This window comes from Astatotilapia calliptera, chromosome 22, assembly GCF_964374335.1.
Source record: "Astatotilapia calliptera chromosome 22, fAstCal68.1, whole genome shotgun sequence".
In the NCBI taxonomy this organism is placed as follows: domain Eukaryota; kingdom Metazoa; phylum Chordata; class Actinopteri; order Cichliformes; family Cichlidae; genus Astatotilapia; species Astatotilapia calliptera.
Genome location: NC_137442.1, coordinates 16,926,347 through 16,940,233, shown reverse-complemented (window position 1 = coordinate 16,940,233; position 13,887 = coordinate 16,926,347). Strand labels below are relative to the sequence as shown.

Sequence of the window (13,887 nt, the reverse complement as noted above, 5' to 3'; positions counted from 1 at the left end):
ACCCAATAATAGATCTGGATCGTCTCCAAACGCTACTCAGTTCCCAGCCAAGCCTCATTTCTGGTAAAATGTCCAAACAAAAAGAATCACTGAACTGATGAAGTGAGAAAGAAAAGGGGGGGGGGAACATTCCCTTCTTTCTTTTATACTTTTATCTTGTATAAGTTGGCCCAGGGGCCACCTGCTTCAAATCAAGGTAGATGAAAGCTCGTAATAACCAAAGTGAGATTTTGAGGTTACAGTATCGAATGACAGCTAGGAGGACTTGGGCAGGTGCTTGATGCGCGGTGAATGGAGCCTGTATGGGCTGCTCATTACAGAAGGACATCTGCTGCTGTCCGGCCCCCAGACTCCGCCTCCAGCTTTACACTGACGCTTGGATGTCGTGTCAATGCGTGTGAGAGACCAGAGGCAGAACAAAACCACACACACACACATGCTTGCACAACAGGAGGAGGCATGTGCTCTTACTCACATTCACACCTGCTACCGACAGTGGCTGTCAGCTTGAGAATGAAAGTATAAATTTAAAAAGAAAAAAAAAAAAAGGTTTATGGCTGCTGCTTTTGGACACAGAAATGTAAGGAGGAATGCATGATGTTATCTCTGTGTGGATGCGTTGCTGAGGTACACACATAACAGATAATGTGAAATCTGCTTAAAACTCTGTATCGTTTACTTCATTGTAATCTTATTTCAGCTGAAGATTTCAAGCCTTTTTTTTTCCTTTTCATGCTGAACACATTAAAAGCATCGCATTTAAACATCATTATATCACCCCCCCCCCCCCAACCCCCGCTCAAGAACATCTCTCTGAAAATGACTGTTGTTTCACAGACTTAATCATTTTCAATAATTCACGCATTACATAAACGCCTTCATAAAAAAATAATGCTGGATGGAAATTAACAGCTTTTTTGTGCTCAATTCCAATTTTTAACCGATTCATTCGGAAATGCATGGGAACATTGTTTCAAGTGGCTAATTATAAGTGACTGAAACTGTGTTTGCATTAGGAGATTTAAAGGGGGGGGAGGGGGCTCATTAAGAGACCTAAGCGCTATTTAAAGGCTCATACTATTTACGCAACTGTCGCAGAACTCAGAGGCAACTTGCTCCACATTTCACCACAAACATTTGGGAGAGAAGAGGGGAGAAGTCAAGTCAGAGGGGAGAAGAAAAAAAAAACATGACAAAGTGTGTATGTGCAGCAAGTTCATAAATCTGATTTTTACCGGGGATGTTGTAACGGGGGTATTACGAGGGGGGGGGGGGGGGTGGCATGGGGAGACAGATTGAATAAATTATGGAAAGAAAGAGCAGATGAGAGAAAGGGGAAGACGAGGCATGTGTCTCAAAAACAATGAAGAGAACCCAAAAGCAGCTGGTGTCATGTGGCAACCTATGAAACCTCCGAGCTCAGAAAAGTCAGCGCAGTTCTGCTGCACTTACAATTTATACCAAGTGTGCACAGCATGCTCTCAACTTCTCACAGTATTCTTTCTGCATGCATTTAACACCCAAACATTCTGCAAACTTCTTTATAACTCAGCGACACAGAAACATCTCACACACACACACCTCTTTTTTGCAGGACTGTCCTCACAGTACTCGCTGCTTCCTTTCAGGCCCTGACGGCGCAACGACCCGTCTTCTTTGTGGCTGCCCTTTGACCCCGAGCCGTTGAGCTGCCCATTGGCGAGGGAACCTGGAAAAAAAGGAAAATGGTTACAGCCTGGCCAGCATACGTTTCCAGCTTTCTGCCGCCATTCATACAAAACGCTTCTTTGTCAATAAAACATTAGACCAGAGAATCAATGCTGAATATCTAGATACATCTTGAGCCTCTGGGGAATAAACAAAAGTTTATATATGACAGTGTTAAAACATCCTTTTTTGATGTCATCATTAATTACGGTAGTTCTGCTTCATCTGAGAGTGTAGGGCACAGAAAAAGAAATGGCGAAAGAGTGACGAACACAAAGAGAGCACAAATTAGTTAAACATCTCAAATGCACAAGTACACCTGAGCCAGACATACCTGTATTCACCTGTAGAGGTTGTTGCAACATTTTTTTTTTTTTTTTTTGCATATACTTACATACGGGCCTTCACACCTCATAATGCCACAGCTTTTTGCAGCATCATGGGGTAGTTTTGAAGAGGATCCGAAGAAGTTAAACCCTATGACACTTGTAGTATAAAGAACAACTTTACTGCTTGCCCGACTTGTATGTTGCGTGATGGTCCTTCATCAGGGTCATCACGCAACATATTACAGACAAGGAATGTTTCACTACATATCGTACTGTGTATGACTGTGGACGTGACAAATAAAATTTGAATTTGAATGTGTCACACATATCCACATACACATCTGCTACTGAGGCAGCAACTGGGTTGGGCTGATCATGTGGTTTGGAGTCAACCGTTGCCCCTGGCAATAGGGAGAAACCAGTGGGAAATTTGGGGTGGTACCTTATATAGCCATAAGCTGGAGAAAGTAGAACTGCGTGGTGGTGTTTGAGTTTTGCCCCAAATTCAAAAGATCTGAACTGAAAGAAAACTTTTAGATGATAAAGGAAAAAGAAAAATCCTATGCGAAATATAACGTGATTAATAAAGAACAGATCATAAAACCATAAAAAGACAAAAAAAAAATAGAAATCTCTGAACTGCTATAGAGCCACCAGTATCTGCCCCCTGGCCAGCTTAGGATAGAAAGGTACTGAATCTCCTTCATACTGACATTTCCCTACGAGCAGCTGTTGTTGTCTTTGACTTACAATATGTGACGCTTGCCCTCTGACAAAGAATTTTTATGAACAACCTAAAGCCATTCGCAGAAATGGCTACTGCTGGGCTTGACGTTCTCCCTGAGCCCAATTGACAGAGCCCTAATTAAATATTTAGCAAGCAACTCGCACAAAACAAAATAAGCCCCCCAGACAGATTCTTAAATCAAAAGCAACAACAGGCACCGAGAATTCTAATTAGGTCAAATGTAGGAGTCGAAGTCAACGGTAATTGAGGCAGACAACCAAATAAAAAAAAGATATCAACAAGATTTGGTTTCAGCGTACGCGGCTCCTGTAGTTGTTGGAAGGTGTACGCAGGGGCTTGCCCAATTTAACAACAGAGCGTGAGTGGGCTTGCTTATCAGGGAGGCAAATTGGACAAGTTTAAAGCTTTTTGGGGTCATTACAAAACAGGACAGCGCTGCCAAGGAGACCAATCGACTGGAGACAGAGGGGCAGTAACACGTTTAAAAATGTACTTCCCTTGCCAACTCAAGTGTCACTTTGCTGAGCGGAAAGTTGAAGATTTATATCAGTGAGTAAAACAACACTGCAAACATTTGACACAGGGGATAATTCATCCGATTTTTTACCTCTTTTGACCTGTTTTGACAAGCATTTCTGCCTGGCTGGACTTTTGGTATGGCAGGCTGCTGAATTATTCACATTCATTTTGAAAAGAGCAACAGTGACTCACTAAACACTCACATCTCACAGGGGTTTGTTTAACAAGAAACTTCATAAGCCATCATAAACCCTTTTATTCACTGAAAGAACACCTCCCCACTGGTCTATCACCCTCTCTCTTTTCTCTGAGTAACTCGTAGTTTTCTCGTGACACCCGGCCAAATTCCTTTTTGACTGATGCTTCTGAAAACCCTGCTTCACAAACTCCTAATAGTGGGTGTCAAAAAGGAAAACAAATTATTACGATTAGCGCAGAGGAGCACGGGTTAGAATAAGTGGCAACTTGAATGATATCCTGCTAGCAAAGACAACTGCTGCCGAACAAGCCCGGGCGTCGTGTCATCTGAGAACGATCGGACGGGAAGCGGGGTGGCGAGATCAAATGATAACGGAGGAGACAGAATGAAGTTGAGTGATTGTAGAGCAGGTTAAAAAAAAGCAGGTTTTCAAACATATGATTTAACTGAGATTTATAAAAGTGCTCTGGGCTGAATGAACACACACACACAGACAGACACACACAGACAGACACACACACTTTCTCATTACTGCATAAACAACCGGGCTGTTGGGGTTTGCTCACACACGCAAGGCAGGTCAGCACCTGACTGCGGAGATACAGTCATCAGATGTATCTTTGCGCTCATAAAGTTAACAAAGACCGCCGCGATGAGTAAGGCCATCGCACTGCTGGCAACGCTTTATATGTTGGTGCTGGAGAGCCTCTAAGTCTATAGGCCTGGGGTGAATCACTGCCTCACAATGTCTTGGCTGGCACGAAAGGCTTACATTCGTACTCTTTTAATGAATCAACTCCTTTGAAGTCCCCTTCATAAAAGTACTATTTTATAAAACGGGGGTTAAAACATGTTCATTCAATCAAATATTGGAATATATTCTAAATATTCAATTAAATTAAAACATCTTTCAGAGCTTAATATGTTGGCATGAAAAATGGTTATTAGATTTTTGAGGGGGGGGGGGGGGGGGGGTCATATAAACCGATATGAAAATGGGCAAGAGACTCATTAGAACTTCTGGACAGGGGAACTCACACCAGAGCAAACACAGAAATAGCTCATTAACTTTAATTGTGCTCTGAAAATGACTGACGCGTGATGTCCCCACAGAACGCAAACAAATAGGCAGAGGCACATTTCACCAGCCCCACCGCCCCTCCAGCTTTCCATCGCTTTCCCCCTACCTTGCCGCTGCCATACCCCATTCCTCCAAAGAGTTGTTCAACATATGCTGGTTGCACATGAGTGCCCATCTGAGGGGCAGAACGGAGCATCTTGGGGGAAAAAAAGAAAAAAAGAAAAAAAAGAAAAGAGGGCCGGGGATGGGCAAGCGTGGCAGAAAGAGGGGAGGGTCCTAAACTCAAGCCCCTGGAGCTCCTGAGGACCAGGCCAGTGGGGCATTCCAATGGCTGGTCCTATTGGGAAATAGGTGGGGTCTAATCAGATTTTAGGCATGCTTAACTAAGCCCATCGGATCCGCCGCGTGGTGCTCACCTCAACATCTCGAGAGGATGGGAGGAAGCGAATGATGGGGCTGAGAAGAGAGCGCAAGCTGCAGTACTAAGTAGAGCTATAACTACATTCATGCCATGGGAAAAATCACACAAAGTAAAAAAAAAAAAAAGATGGAGACAATCAGGGGCAGAATGTGTCCTTACAACAAAGAATACATGAACAAGAGCTGCATGTGCAAAATCAAAGATATGGTATCAGACAGAGAATCCAATAAAGACCTTAAATACAGCTATGAAAAGAAAAACAAATGGGTTAGCAGACGTATGGGAGTAATTTGTCTGGTGACTTCCTAAAATTCCATATTATGCTATTTATTCAAGTAGCCCTCCGTGCCTGTATACAATTAAAGTGTGGGATAAAGTAAAACAAAAAAGATGGGCAGCTTTATTGCAGGAAAACTCCTTGTATTATCCATTCCCAGACTCTTTTTTTGAGAGTAGAAGCACATACCAAAACTTACTGCCTGGCAATGGGATTTGAAATAGCCCCAAATATAGTGCTCTTCCTTCTAAAATTAGACCTCATAGTGCAGCTATGACCACAAACCAGAACAAAAAGCTCGCAACTATGTGCATTTCTGTAACACGGCATCTGCTTTTGTGCTGTTCAAGGCTATAACTGAAGCATCAAAGGTAAAGAATGGACACTATCATGGCTCGAACTGTTGTGGGAAAGCGCGAGAGGGCCGAGTAGACACAATCTCTCAGCCTCGCTTGAAATCCAAACTCGCCTTCTTCCAGCTACCGTGATTTTCTTTTATCACCACCTCCCTGTCTGTGCTGGTATACCTTCATCTGTCGTCCTCTGTCCGGCATCTTATCACCAGAGAGAGAATAGAGGTCCCACACAGTGCTTCAAGCTGCCACGGGCTGCCACTCTGGACGTGCAAGCGGGTGGCAGCACGGGAAATGCAGACAGACAGCAGAGAGACAGCAAACTGAGAGCTGAGGGAAAGGCCATGATGTGCATTAAAACGGGTAGGAACAACAAGTCGTGAGACTGGCAGCCAGACGAGAAAGGGGAAAAAAAGAAAATAGAGAGCGAGAGAGAGGGGGGACAGTCGGAGAAATGGGCAAACAGGGAGCCCTCTCTTCAGCGCCTCCTGGAATTTGGCCAGCAGCCAGTTCCTCCATCAATAGCACTCAGGGAAATGGAGAGAGAGGAAAGGAAAGGGTGGGTGTAAGCGAGATAGCGAGGTAGGGATGTGGCTACAGAGAGATAGCTTTGACGAGTCAGAAGAAGAGGAGACTGAAGGGTGGCAAATGGCGGAAGAACGGGGCGGGGAAGGGGAAAAGGGTGAGAGGGTTAGGGTGACAGGTAGCGTAGATACTTGGGACAGAAGGGGCAGAGTACAGGAAGGACAAAATGGAAACGGGAGGTAGATGCCGAGAAAGACGGAGACAGATGAAAGGAGCTGTGGGAGAAAAAAGGGGGACTGTGGGCGTGGAGATACATAATCGAGGAGATTGAGCAGCAGGCGGGAGAGAGGAGACAGGAGCTCGCGGAGAAGGCAGTAACCAGAGTCCTATTGATGTGTAATGGAAACCCTGCGTTGGAGGAGGGGGGTGGGGGGGACAAACGGAAGGACAAATGGATGGAGGGAGATAGGGAAAAGTAGGAAGGAAAAAAGAGAAAGAATGTGGCTGCGATGCGTGGATTAATGAGCAGAAGCTGGGATGCAGAAGGGCATAATGCTATTTGATAAATAATGCAGGGAAGGAGGCACGAGAGGCAGGAAGTGTGATGGACACAGACGGACGGCTGCCAGCTAGCAAAAGGTAAAGTGGCTGGGGAGATGGCATGATTACTGGTTATGGACAGGGAGAAGGCTGGGGTGGGCGGGAGATAGACCGGCACGTGCGGCTGATTGACAGGCCGCCACACCTCCCTCTAAAATAGATAGCTGCTGCCACACAGTGACGGAGGAGGGAGGAGAGAGGAAAGGGAGAGGGGATGGGGATGGAGAGATGCCCAAAGTAGGGGCAAAAAGCTGCTTTAGAAGCTTGGTTTGATGACGACCAGATGCCACGCTTTCAATCAGATCTGAAATAACATGAATTCAATCGTCCATTGACAAAAACACTCTGAAAAGCTTGATTTTTTCAGCGTTCTGTCATTGGGATTAAAAAGAAAATGCCAGTCCAAGAAAATGGACTGTTTGTCATTTTCAGTTTAAATAATCAGTTTTACAAATTTCGCTCTTTAAATTTTTTTGTCAATTAAGTAAATAAGCAAGGAATTTCCTGCCTTGCATCATTTCATCAATGTCCTATCCAAAATGGCTGATACTTCCACACAGACGACGACGCCTGCATGAGGCTGAAAAGTGCGGCACATGTCTGGCCCCAAAATATGCCCAGTCTCTCTAACCCGCAGTCCTCTAAAACAGCAGGGGCTGCCCATTCAGGATGTAGTGCATGCTGAGTGTGATCCTCCAAAATGGCTGACAGTTTCACCACAATGTCTGTGCGAGAGAGGAAACTGTGCCGCTCGCACTGCCTCCAAATCCTCGCTAACCCACGGTGCTCTAAAACAGCAGGTCCCGTCTATTCAGCCCGACTCCCTTTTGTGTCAGTGCGGGCTGCTGTCGTTACCCCCGGTGCGACAGGCTGCCAACGCTTTCTAATGAGTCATTTTTATTCAGGCGATAAGGTCAGCTACCCGCGGCGGCTTAAAAGGCCCTGAGGAGCTCTGGAGTGGCAGCTATGAGATGCCAGACAGACGCACGGAGATGTACTGGCACACAAGGAGGGGAGGGAGGGGGTGGCACTCAGAACCACTATGGACAGAAACACTAAAGGATTTTTTTTTTTTTTTTTAATCTTTGTGTTTAATAAAGAAAAAATGGCAAAAATAAGAAACGAGGAAAAGGAATAAGCTACATTTCAAAAGAGGTTCCCACCTCCCCGTTTATGCCCGTCTCTCTTTCTGCCGAGCTGGAAGACTGGGCGTGAACTTTCAGAGGCTCTTTTTTCCCTCCTGGTTTCTTTCTTTCCACGTCTGGGTTCTGTTAATGTCAACTGAGAATAGCTTCTGAGGCACGTGTGAAGTTCAAATCACCGCTGTTGGCTGGCTAAGGGCTTTTGTGTGTGTGTGTGAGTGTATGTGTGTGTAGGAACACCAGTGTCAAACAAAGACATGGTGGCAGCTTGGTTCAAAACAAGCTGTTCATCCCCCCTGTGCACTCACTCTTCTCATGTCGTTTCAGCCTCTCTTTTTTTAAAAACACACAAATTCCCTCAACTGTTTCTGGAGCAGGCTTCGACCATGGGATTGGATTTCTGTCTTTAGTAAGTAATTTCGGGTATTAACTCAAGTTAAGGCTTCTGATAGGCTCGTGTTTTAATGAGCCCTGACCCGAGGATGGGTGTAAATGTGTAAAGCTATTGAGTGGAGGTGGAATTAACAACACCTATACACGTGTTTTGTTGTGTGTGGCACTGCTGGAGACCTCATCTGTGTCCTTGTGTTTGATGCACAAACAACTTTTTTATAAACAAGAGGGAAATGCTTTCAGCTTTGAGGATGTGACACTGGCCCGAAAGACGGCCCAGTGACCAGAAACAAAAAGGATAATGAATGAAAATGAAAAAAAAAAACAAAAAAAACAAACAAACTAGCAACTGTGACATCTCCCCCCCTCAAAACATGACTGCAGCCATTCTTTGCCTCTGATTCTGTCACAACAGCGTGACAGTTTTCAGCTTCGCACACCTTCTGCACAGTTTCTTTTTACTGTGGCAAGCTGTTAACAGCACACTAATTGGTTTCATTTGTTTTTCTCTCTTTGCAAAGTCATCAGCTACATAAAGAGCACAAACGGGACTTTTCCACTAGAGGAACCATTATCCTTGAGTAGGAACCTTGGAGGAACTTTGTGTGTTTCTACTAAAAACATCCCTGCTCTCGCACTCGTACCTTTTGGTTTGGGGATCTTTGGAGGTGGTGTAGAAGTGTCACCTGTGCCTCACTTTCTATCCTATTACCACCGTTTTTGCATGACTACCACCTAATGGACTGGAGCGGAGCAGTTTCAGCAAACCCAAGTCCTTGAATTTTCAGATGGGTTATTTTGAGGATCTAAGTCATTTCTCTGGACCTTTATTTAGACCCTTGTCCCCGCAGTAGAAACACAACAAGTCCCTGCAAAAGGTTTTAACCTACAGAGAAAGATAATCAGTTCTCCAAGAGTTCTCAATTCCATTAACAAAACAGCCAGTCCTGTGTGCTTAAGGGTTAATCTGTAGTATACAGCAAACTTGCATATGTATAATCACTTACTGAATGCTGCTGATGTGAACAAATAGGCCAGTTTACCTTATTTCACACTTTAACACTGATTAATTCAGCAAAGTATTACTGCTGTACAGTATACACCTACACATCTACTCAATCTGCTCTTTTGTAGCACCCAACCCAGAGACAGTAACAAAAGAAAACGTTAGTGCAAAGATGAGCTATGCAGTATTGCATTTACCTCCTTAATGCTCTCCTTAGAGCATTAAGGAGGTGGACTTAAACCCACCATTAGAGTTTGTGGTTCCATCCCCATCCAGCTGCCGTTTTTGTGCAGTCCTAAACTCCTTTAGGGAGAGGTAAAGCACCTTTCGCATAACCCGCTCCTCCGACCACGGGATCCCATCACTGTCATCCTGTGAAGATATCAAGAGGGTGAAAATGGATTAGTATAAGCCCTCATCGCAGAGAAAAACCACAAGCAATGTGCATTTCCCCATTTTCTCTAACCATTAACTCTGTTTCTGTTCACATCATGTTTTGGAAAGAAAAAAAAAAAAAACTTGGCAGACAAGAACATGAAAAGCACATAATAAAAGACAGTATTTGTAAGTTGGACAGCTGTTTATGGCGGGCCATTTCCTTTGTTTCTTTTTGCAGGGCAACAGAACTTCCAAAGTAGTGTGGCGTTAGGTCAAGGTCAGGAAATGCTCACAGGGCAGCCAGGCTTAGATTTGTCTCAAAACAAAAGAAAGCTAAAACTAACGTCAACAAAGTCTGTACATTTTCACATTTTTATGAGGAGATAACCACATAATTACTCAGCACATTCAGTGTAGCATAAAAACTCCAAAAATGACCAAGAATTAAGGAATTACTTAAGGGGGGAAAAAAAGTTGTTTTTTTAGCTAAACTATGAACAAGCTATTACAATTAGACAATGAAAACTGAAAACTAATTATAAATTATTTTATGAATAGTTAACGCAGAAATAAGGAATGCAATTTTTTTAAACAGATGGTCAAAACAGAACAAAACGGCTAGTTTGATTAAAGTACTTGTAAAAGTTGAAATTTTTAGCTAACACTGTGGATAAACAAACGAATGTATTAGCAAGGCACAGTGGATATTTGTAATAATATAAGATAAAATTATGAAACTTGTAAATTATTTAGCTAAAAATATGGCGTTAGCAATGTAACAATGACCTAACAGAGTGGAGAAACAGTTAAAGCTGTTAGCTTACAATACAAACTAAATATAGCTAAATCAAGAAGAACATCAGATAAATAATCCGAGTTTTGGGTGACGGCTGTGCTAATGTGTGAGGAGTTATGATAGATTTAGTAAAGAGAGGAGAAAAAACAAATAAAAAGATCCGAGTACAATGGGGACTCCCTTCCATATTGTTCTTATTGCATCCTTCCCCAACATCTCTCACTACATAGTGACATTAGCATGACACACTATTAGCATAACATAGCATTAGCTTACACACGGGGCAACACATTTGCATAACAATACATTAAGGGGTCGCATTTTCCCCACAACGCCGTGATCGGAGAGCATTAAAGCGATGAATAGGTAGGAAGCAAATGAAAAAGGCATCATGGGACTGCGAGTTTATGCGTTGCTAATCTCTCCCAGTGAGAACGAGACAAAAGTTGTTATTGTCAAAAGAGGTCACCAGGAGTCACACATGCACACACACACACACGCACGCGCACATCCTTCTCCGAGACATGACCCATTCAACTCGGTCTGGGCAACAAACACAAGATGGTTGAATTTGCAGCACATGGAGGGAAAGTTATTGGAAACACTCATTGCTGGCACTGAGAGTTTTAACGGCTTATTGGAAAAAAATATTCCAGCGCAAAGAGCATTCTTAAAAGGGTCTTTAGTGAGTGTCCAACAGCAATCACCATACTTCTTTCCTCCCTTGCTGCTTAAACTCATTGCTCTGACAGCTGTGTTTGATGTCGAACAACGCTAATGACTAAAGGAAATGAGATTAGGACATGCGCAACAACAAAGAGGTATTAATAAATAATGGAAGCTGGAAATAGCTTTTCTCTACTCGAGTCATGGGGCGAGTGGTTTTCAGCTGTTAAGTATCAGAAAAGAAAACATTTGCTGCTTTTATGTAACCAAAAAAAAACGTAATGTATGCTAATTATCTGAATTAAAAGCACATTTCTAGTCCTGTCGACCCATCTCAGCAAGCACATTTCCTTCTGTCTGAGTCAAATGTAAAGAGGCAGACTTGTGTGGGAGCACACTGTTTGTTCATCCAGTTGACTCAGACCACTGGAGCTGGCCCTGCTAAGTGGCTGGCGGACACTGCATTATTGGGTGCATTATTTTAAAAATAAATATTTAAAATTCCACATCGAGAAAAAAAATTATAATAACACTCATATCAAACTGTTTTACTGCTGCAAGATAACAACGATAGTATTAAAACAAATTCTAAAAGATAAATAAATAAAAAGTCCAAAAAAGGAAAGAAAAAACAGAAGCAGGGGAGTAAAGATGACGAGCTGTGGGAACACAAACTGTACTTCTGTGTGCGTGGAAGATAGAGAGCGATGTAATCTTATCCTACTGGTATGGATTCTCCCACAGGCGAGTGAATAAGCCCGTTGTTTCCGACTCCTGGGGTCGGAAATGTTCTCTACACACAATCAAACATGCAACTGAGATATGATAGGAAGGAGCAGAAAATAGTGTGAAAGTGGTGGGTTGCCTTTACACAACTTTATTTAAAAAGGAAAAAGAAATAAGCCAGCACAGTACAAATTTTGGATTACAGGCCAGATGCCAACTTCAGCGATATGGTGTCTAATTTAAATCTTATTAAAAGGTCGCAGAGATATCTTGAGTGTTTTCTGTTGATACGACTGTAACACTGACAAAACTGAAGATTCTCTTTGTTGTTTCCGTCTCTTCGGTGGATAAAAATAAGCTCCTGCCTTTGTTTTGATTTCTGAGGTCTGCCCGGGGACCCTTCGGGGAAAGGCCTCAAGAGCTGGTGAGGGGAAAGGTGGGCAAATATTAAAACCTGAGTGTCTGCACATGATGGAGCTGGTGGGTGACAGCCATGTCTGCCTTTATACAAGACACACACTTGCACGTGCACACACACACACGCTCGCATGTGCACACACACATGCAAGCAGACCTCCCAGTGCACTGATGCTTCGCAGCCTCTGACAGAGGGTGATCGGGTATTTTTTGGGGGCGTAACGTGCAGTCACTCATTACACTGTTGCGCGTGCGCGCACACGCGCACACACACACACACACACACACACACACACACACACACACACACACACACACACACACTAGAGAGACAGATAGTGGGAAGTATTCAATTATGCCATTTTCTCCTGTAGTTAATGTCATCTAATCCATTCACTGTGTGTGCATGCGAGTGTGTCTGTGTGTGCATGTGTGCAAAAGCCTGCCAGGTAAGCACCAATTACCTAGACAGCTCACTAGCACTCTTTCCCTCCATGGTGTGGCAGAAGGCCAAATGTACACACACACACACACACACACACACACACACACACACACAGCACTGACAGTATATCTCAGGGTTACAAATGCTCTCATATACAGATTCTATGGCTCGACACACACACAAAAACACCAGACACAGCTGCATTGGGAGAAAAAAAAATGACCTTAAAGTTCATCTGTATTTCTTTTCCTCTCTGTTTCGCTGTGGTTTCCTCACAGTAGTTGGCAGATTGCCACAGATATTTCCTGCACTGTGTACACATGCGAGACTGGGGGGGAAAAAAATGCAGGGAAGAAATGCTGACCGACTTTTTACCGAGGGGAGAAACGAAAAGAAAAAAAGTGACGGTTAAAGCTGTGCTCCGCTGCAACTGCTCTAACCTAAAACTTCCCAATACTTGCTCATAGCTGCACGAGTTCAATTAAACACGTTTCCACAGCCATTTTCTGACCCAAGACAAAAATGGGCCTTCTGATCACAAGAACCTGCCTGCATGTGTGCGTGTTTGACAAAATGTTGGTCAGCATTACAGAAACCCTCCATAACCATATACATCGTGTTACCAGAGGACAAGCTTAGCATGAGACAAGAAGAGAAACATCTACTCAAACAACCAAAACGAGCTGCACCTCACTTTCCCTGACAAACACAGCACACCGTGCGTGTGCACGTATGTGTGCGCCTGCGCTTGTGAGGCATTGCCAGAACTCTTCAGAGACCGCTTTTACACAGAGCTACCTGGCACTGACACACACATCTACCCTACAACTAGCTCCCACCAGGCTAGTGGAATTCCACTAATGAGCGCGGGGACCTTTTCGGTGCACACAGTGCGTATGTATAACCAAGTGATGCCTCAGGATAATTGTGCGCTTACTGTCACCGAGCAACCCCACCCCCAACTCTTTTGTAATACACAGGTAAGCCATCCTACAAAACACACACAGATACACATAAATGCAGGCGGATAGGTTTAAAGCATCCATAGGGATAATGCGCATGAAAAAGTGTGTCATATAAGATCATTACATCTCTTATGTCCTGTGATGTTGCTCTCAATTTAAGTATGAAGTACAGCTCTAAAAGGAAAGAAAAAACA

At 43.6% G+C, this 13,887-nt stretch overlaps 1 protein-coding gene across 3 annotated transcripts in view; it reads right to left on the bottom strand.

The window, feature by feature from the left end:
* The window catches only part of jarid2b (jumonji and AT-rich interaction domain containing 2b), a 106,893-nt gene that overhangs the window by 48,578 nt on the left and 44,428 nt on the right, over positions 1 to 13,887 (bottom strand). For 2 of the 3 annotated variants that reach the window (XM_026155637.2, XM_026155636.2), the window contains exons 2-3: positions 9,546 to 9,672; positions 1,582 to 1,708 (exon numbers count right to left, since the gene is read on the bottom strand). In XM_026155637.2, coding sequence (XP_026011422.1) covers positions 1,582 to 1,708; positions 9,546 to 9,672 — 254 coding nt within the window. Of the gene's footprint in view, positions 1 to 1,581; positions 1,709 to 9,545; positions 9,673 to 9,766; positions 9,786 to 13,887 lie in introns of those variants that run through there. The other variant, XM_080296585.1, reaches the window with a different exon arrangement.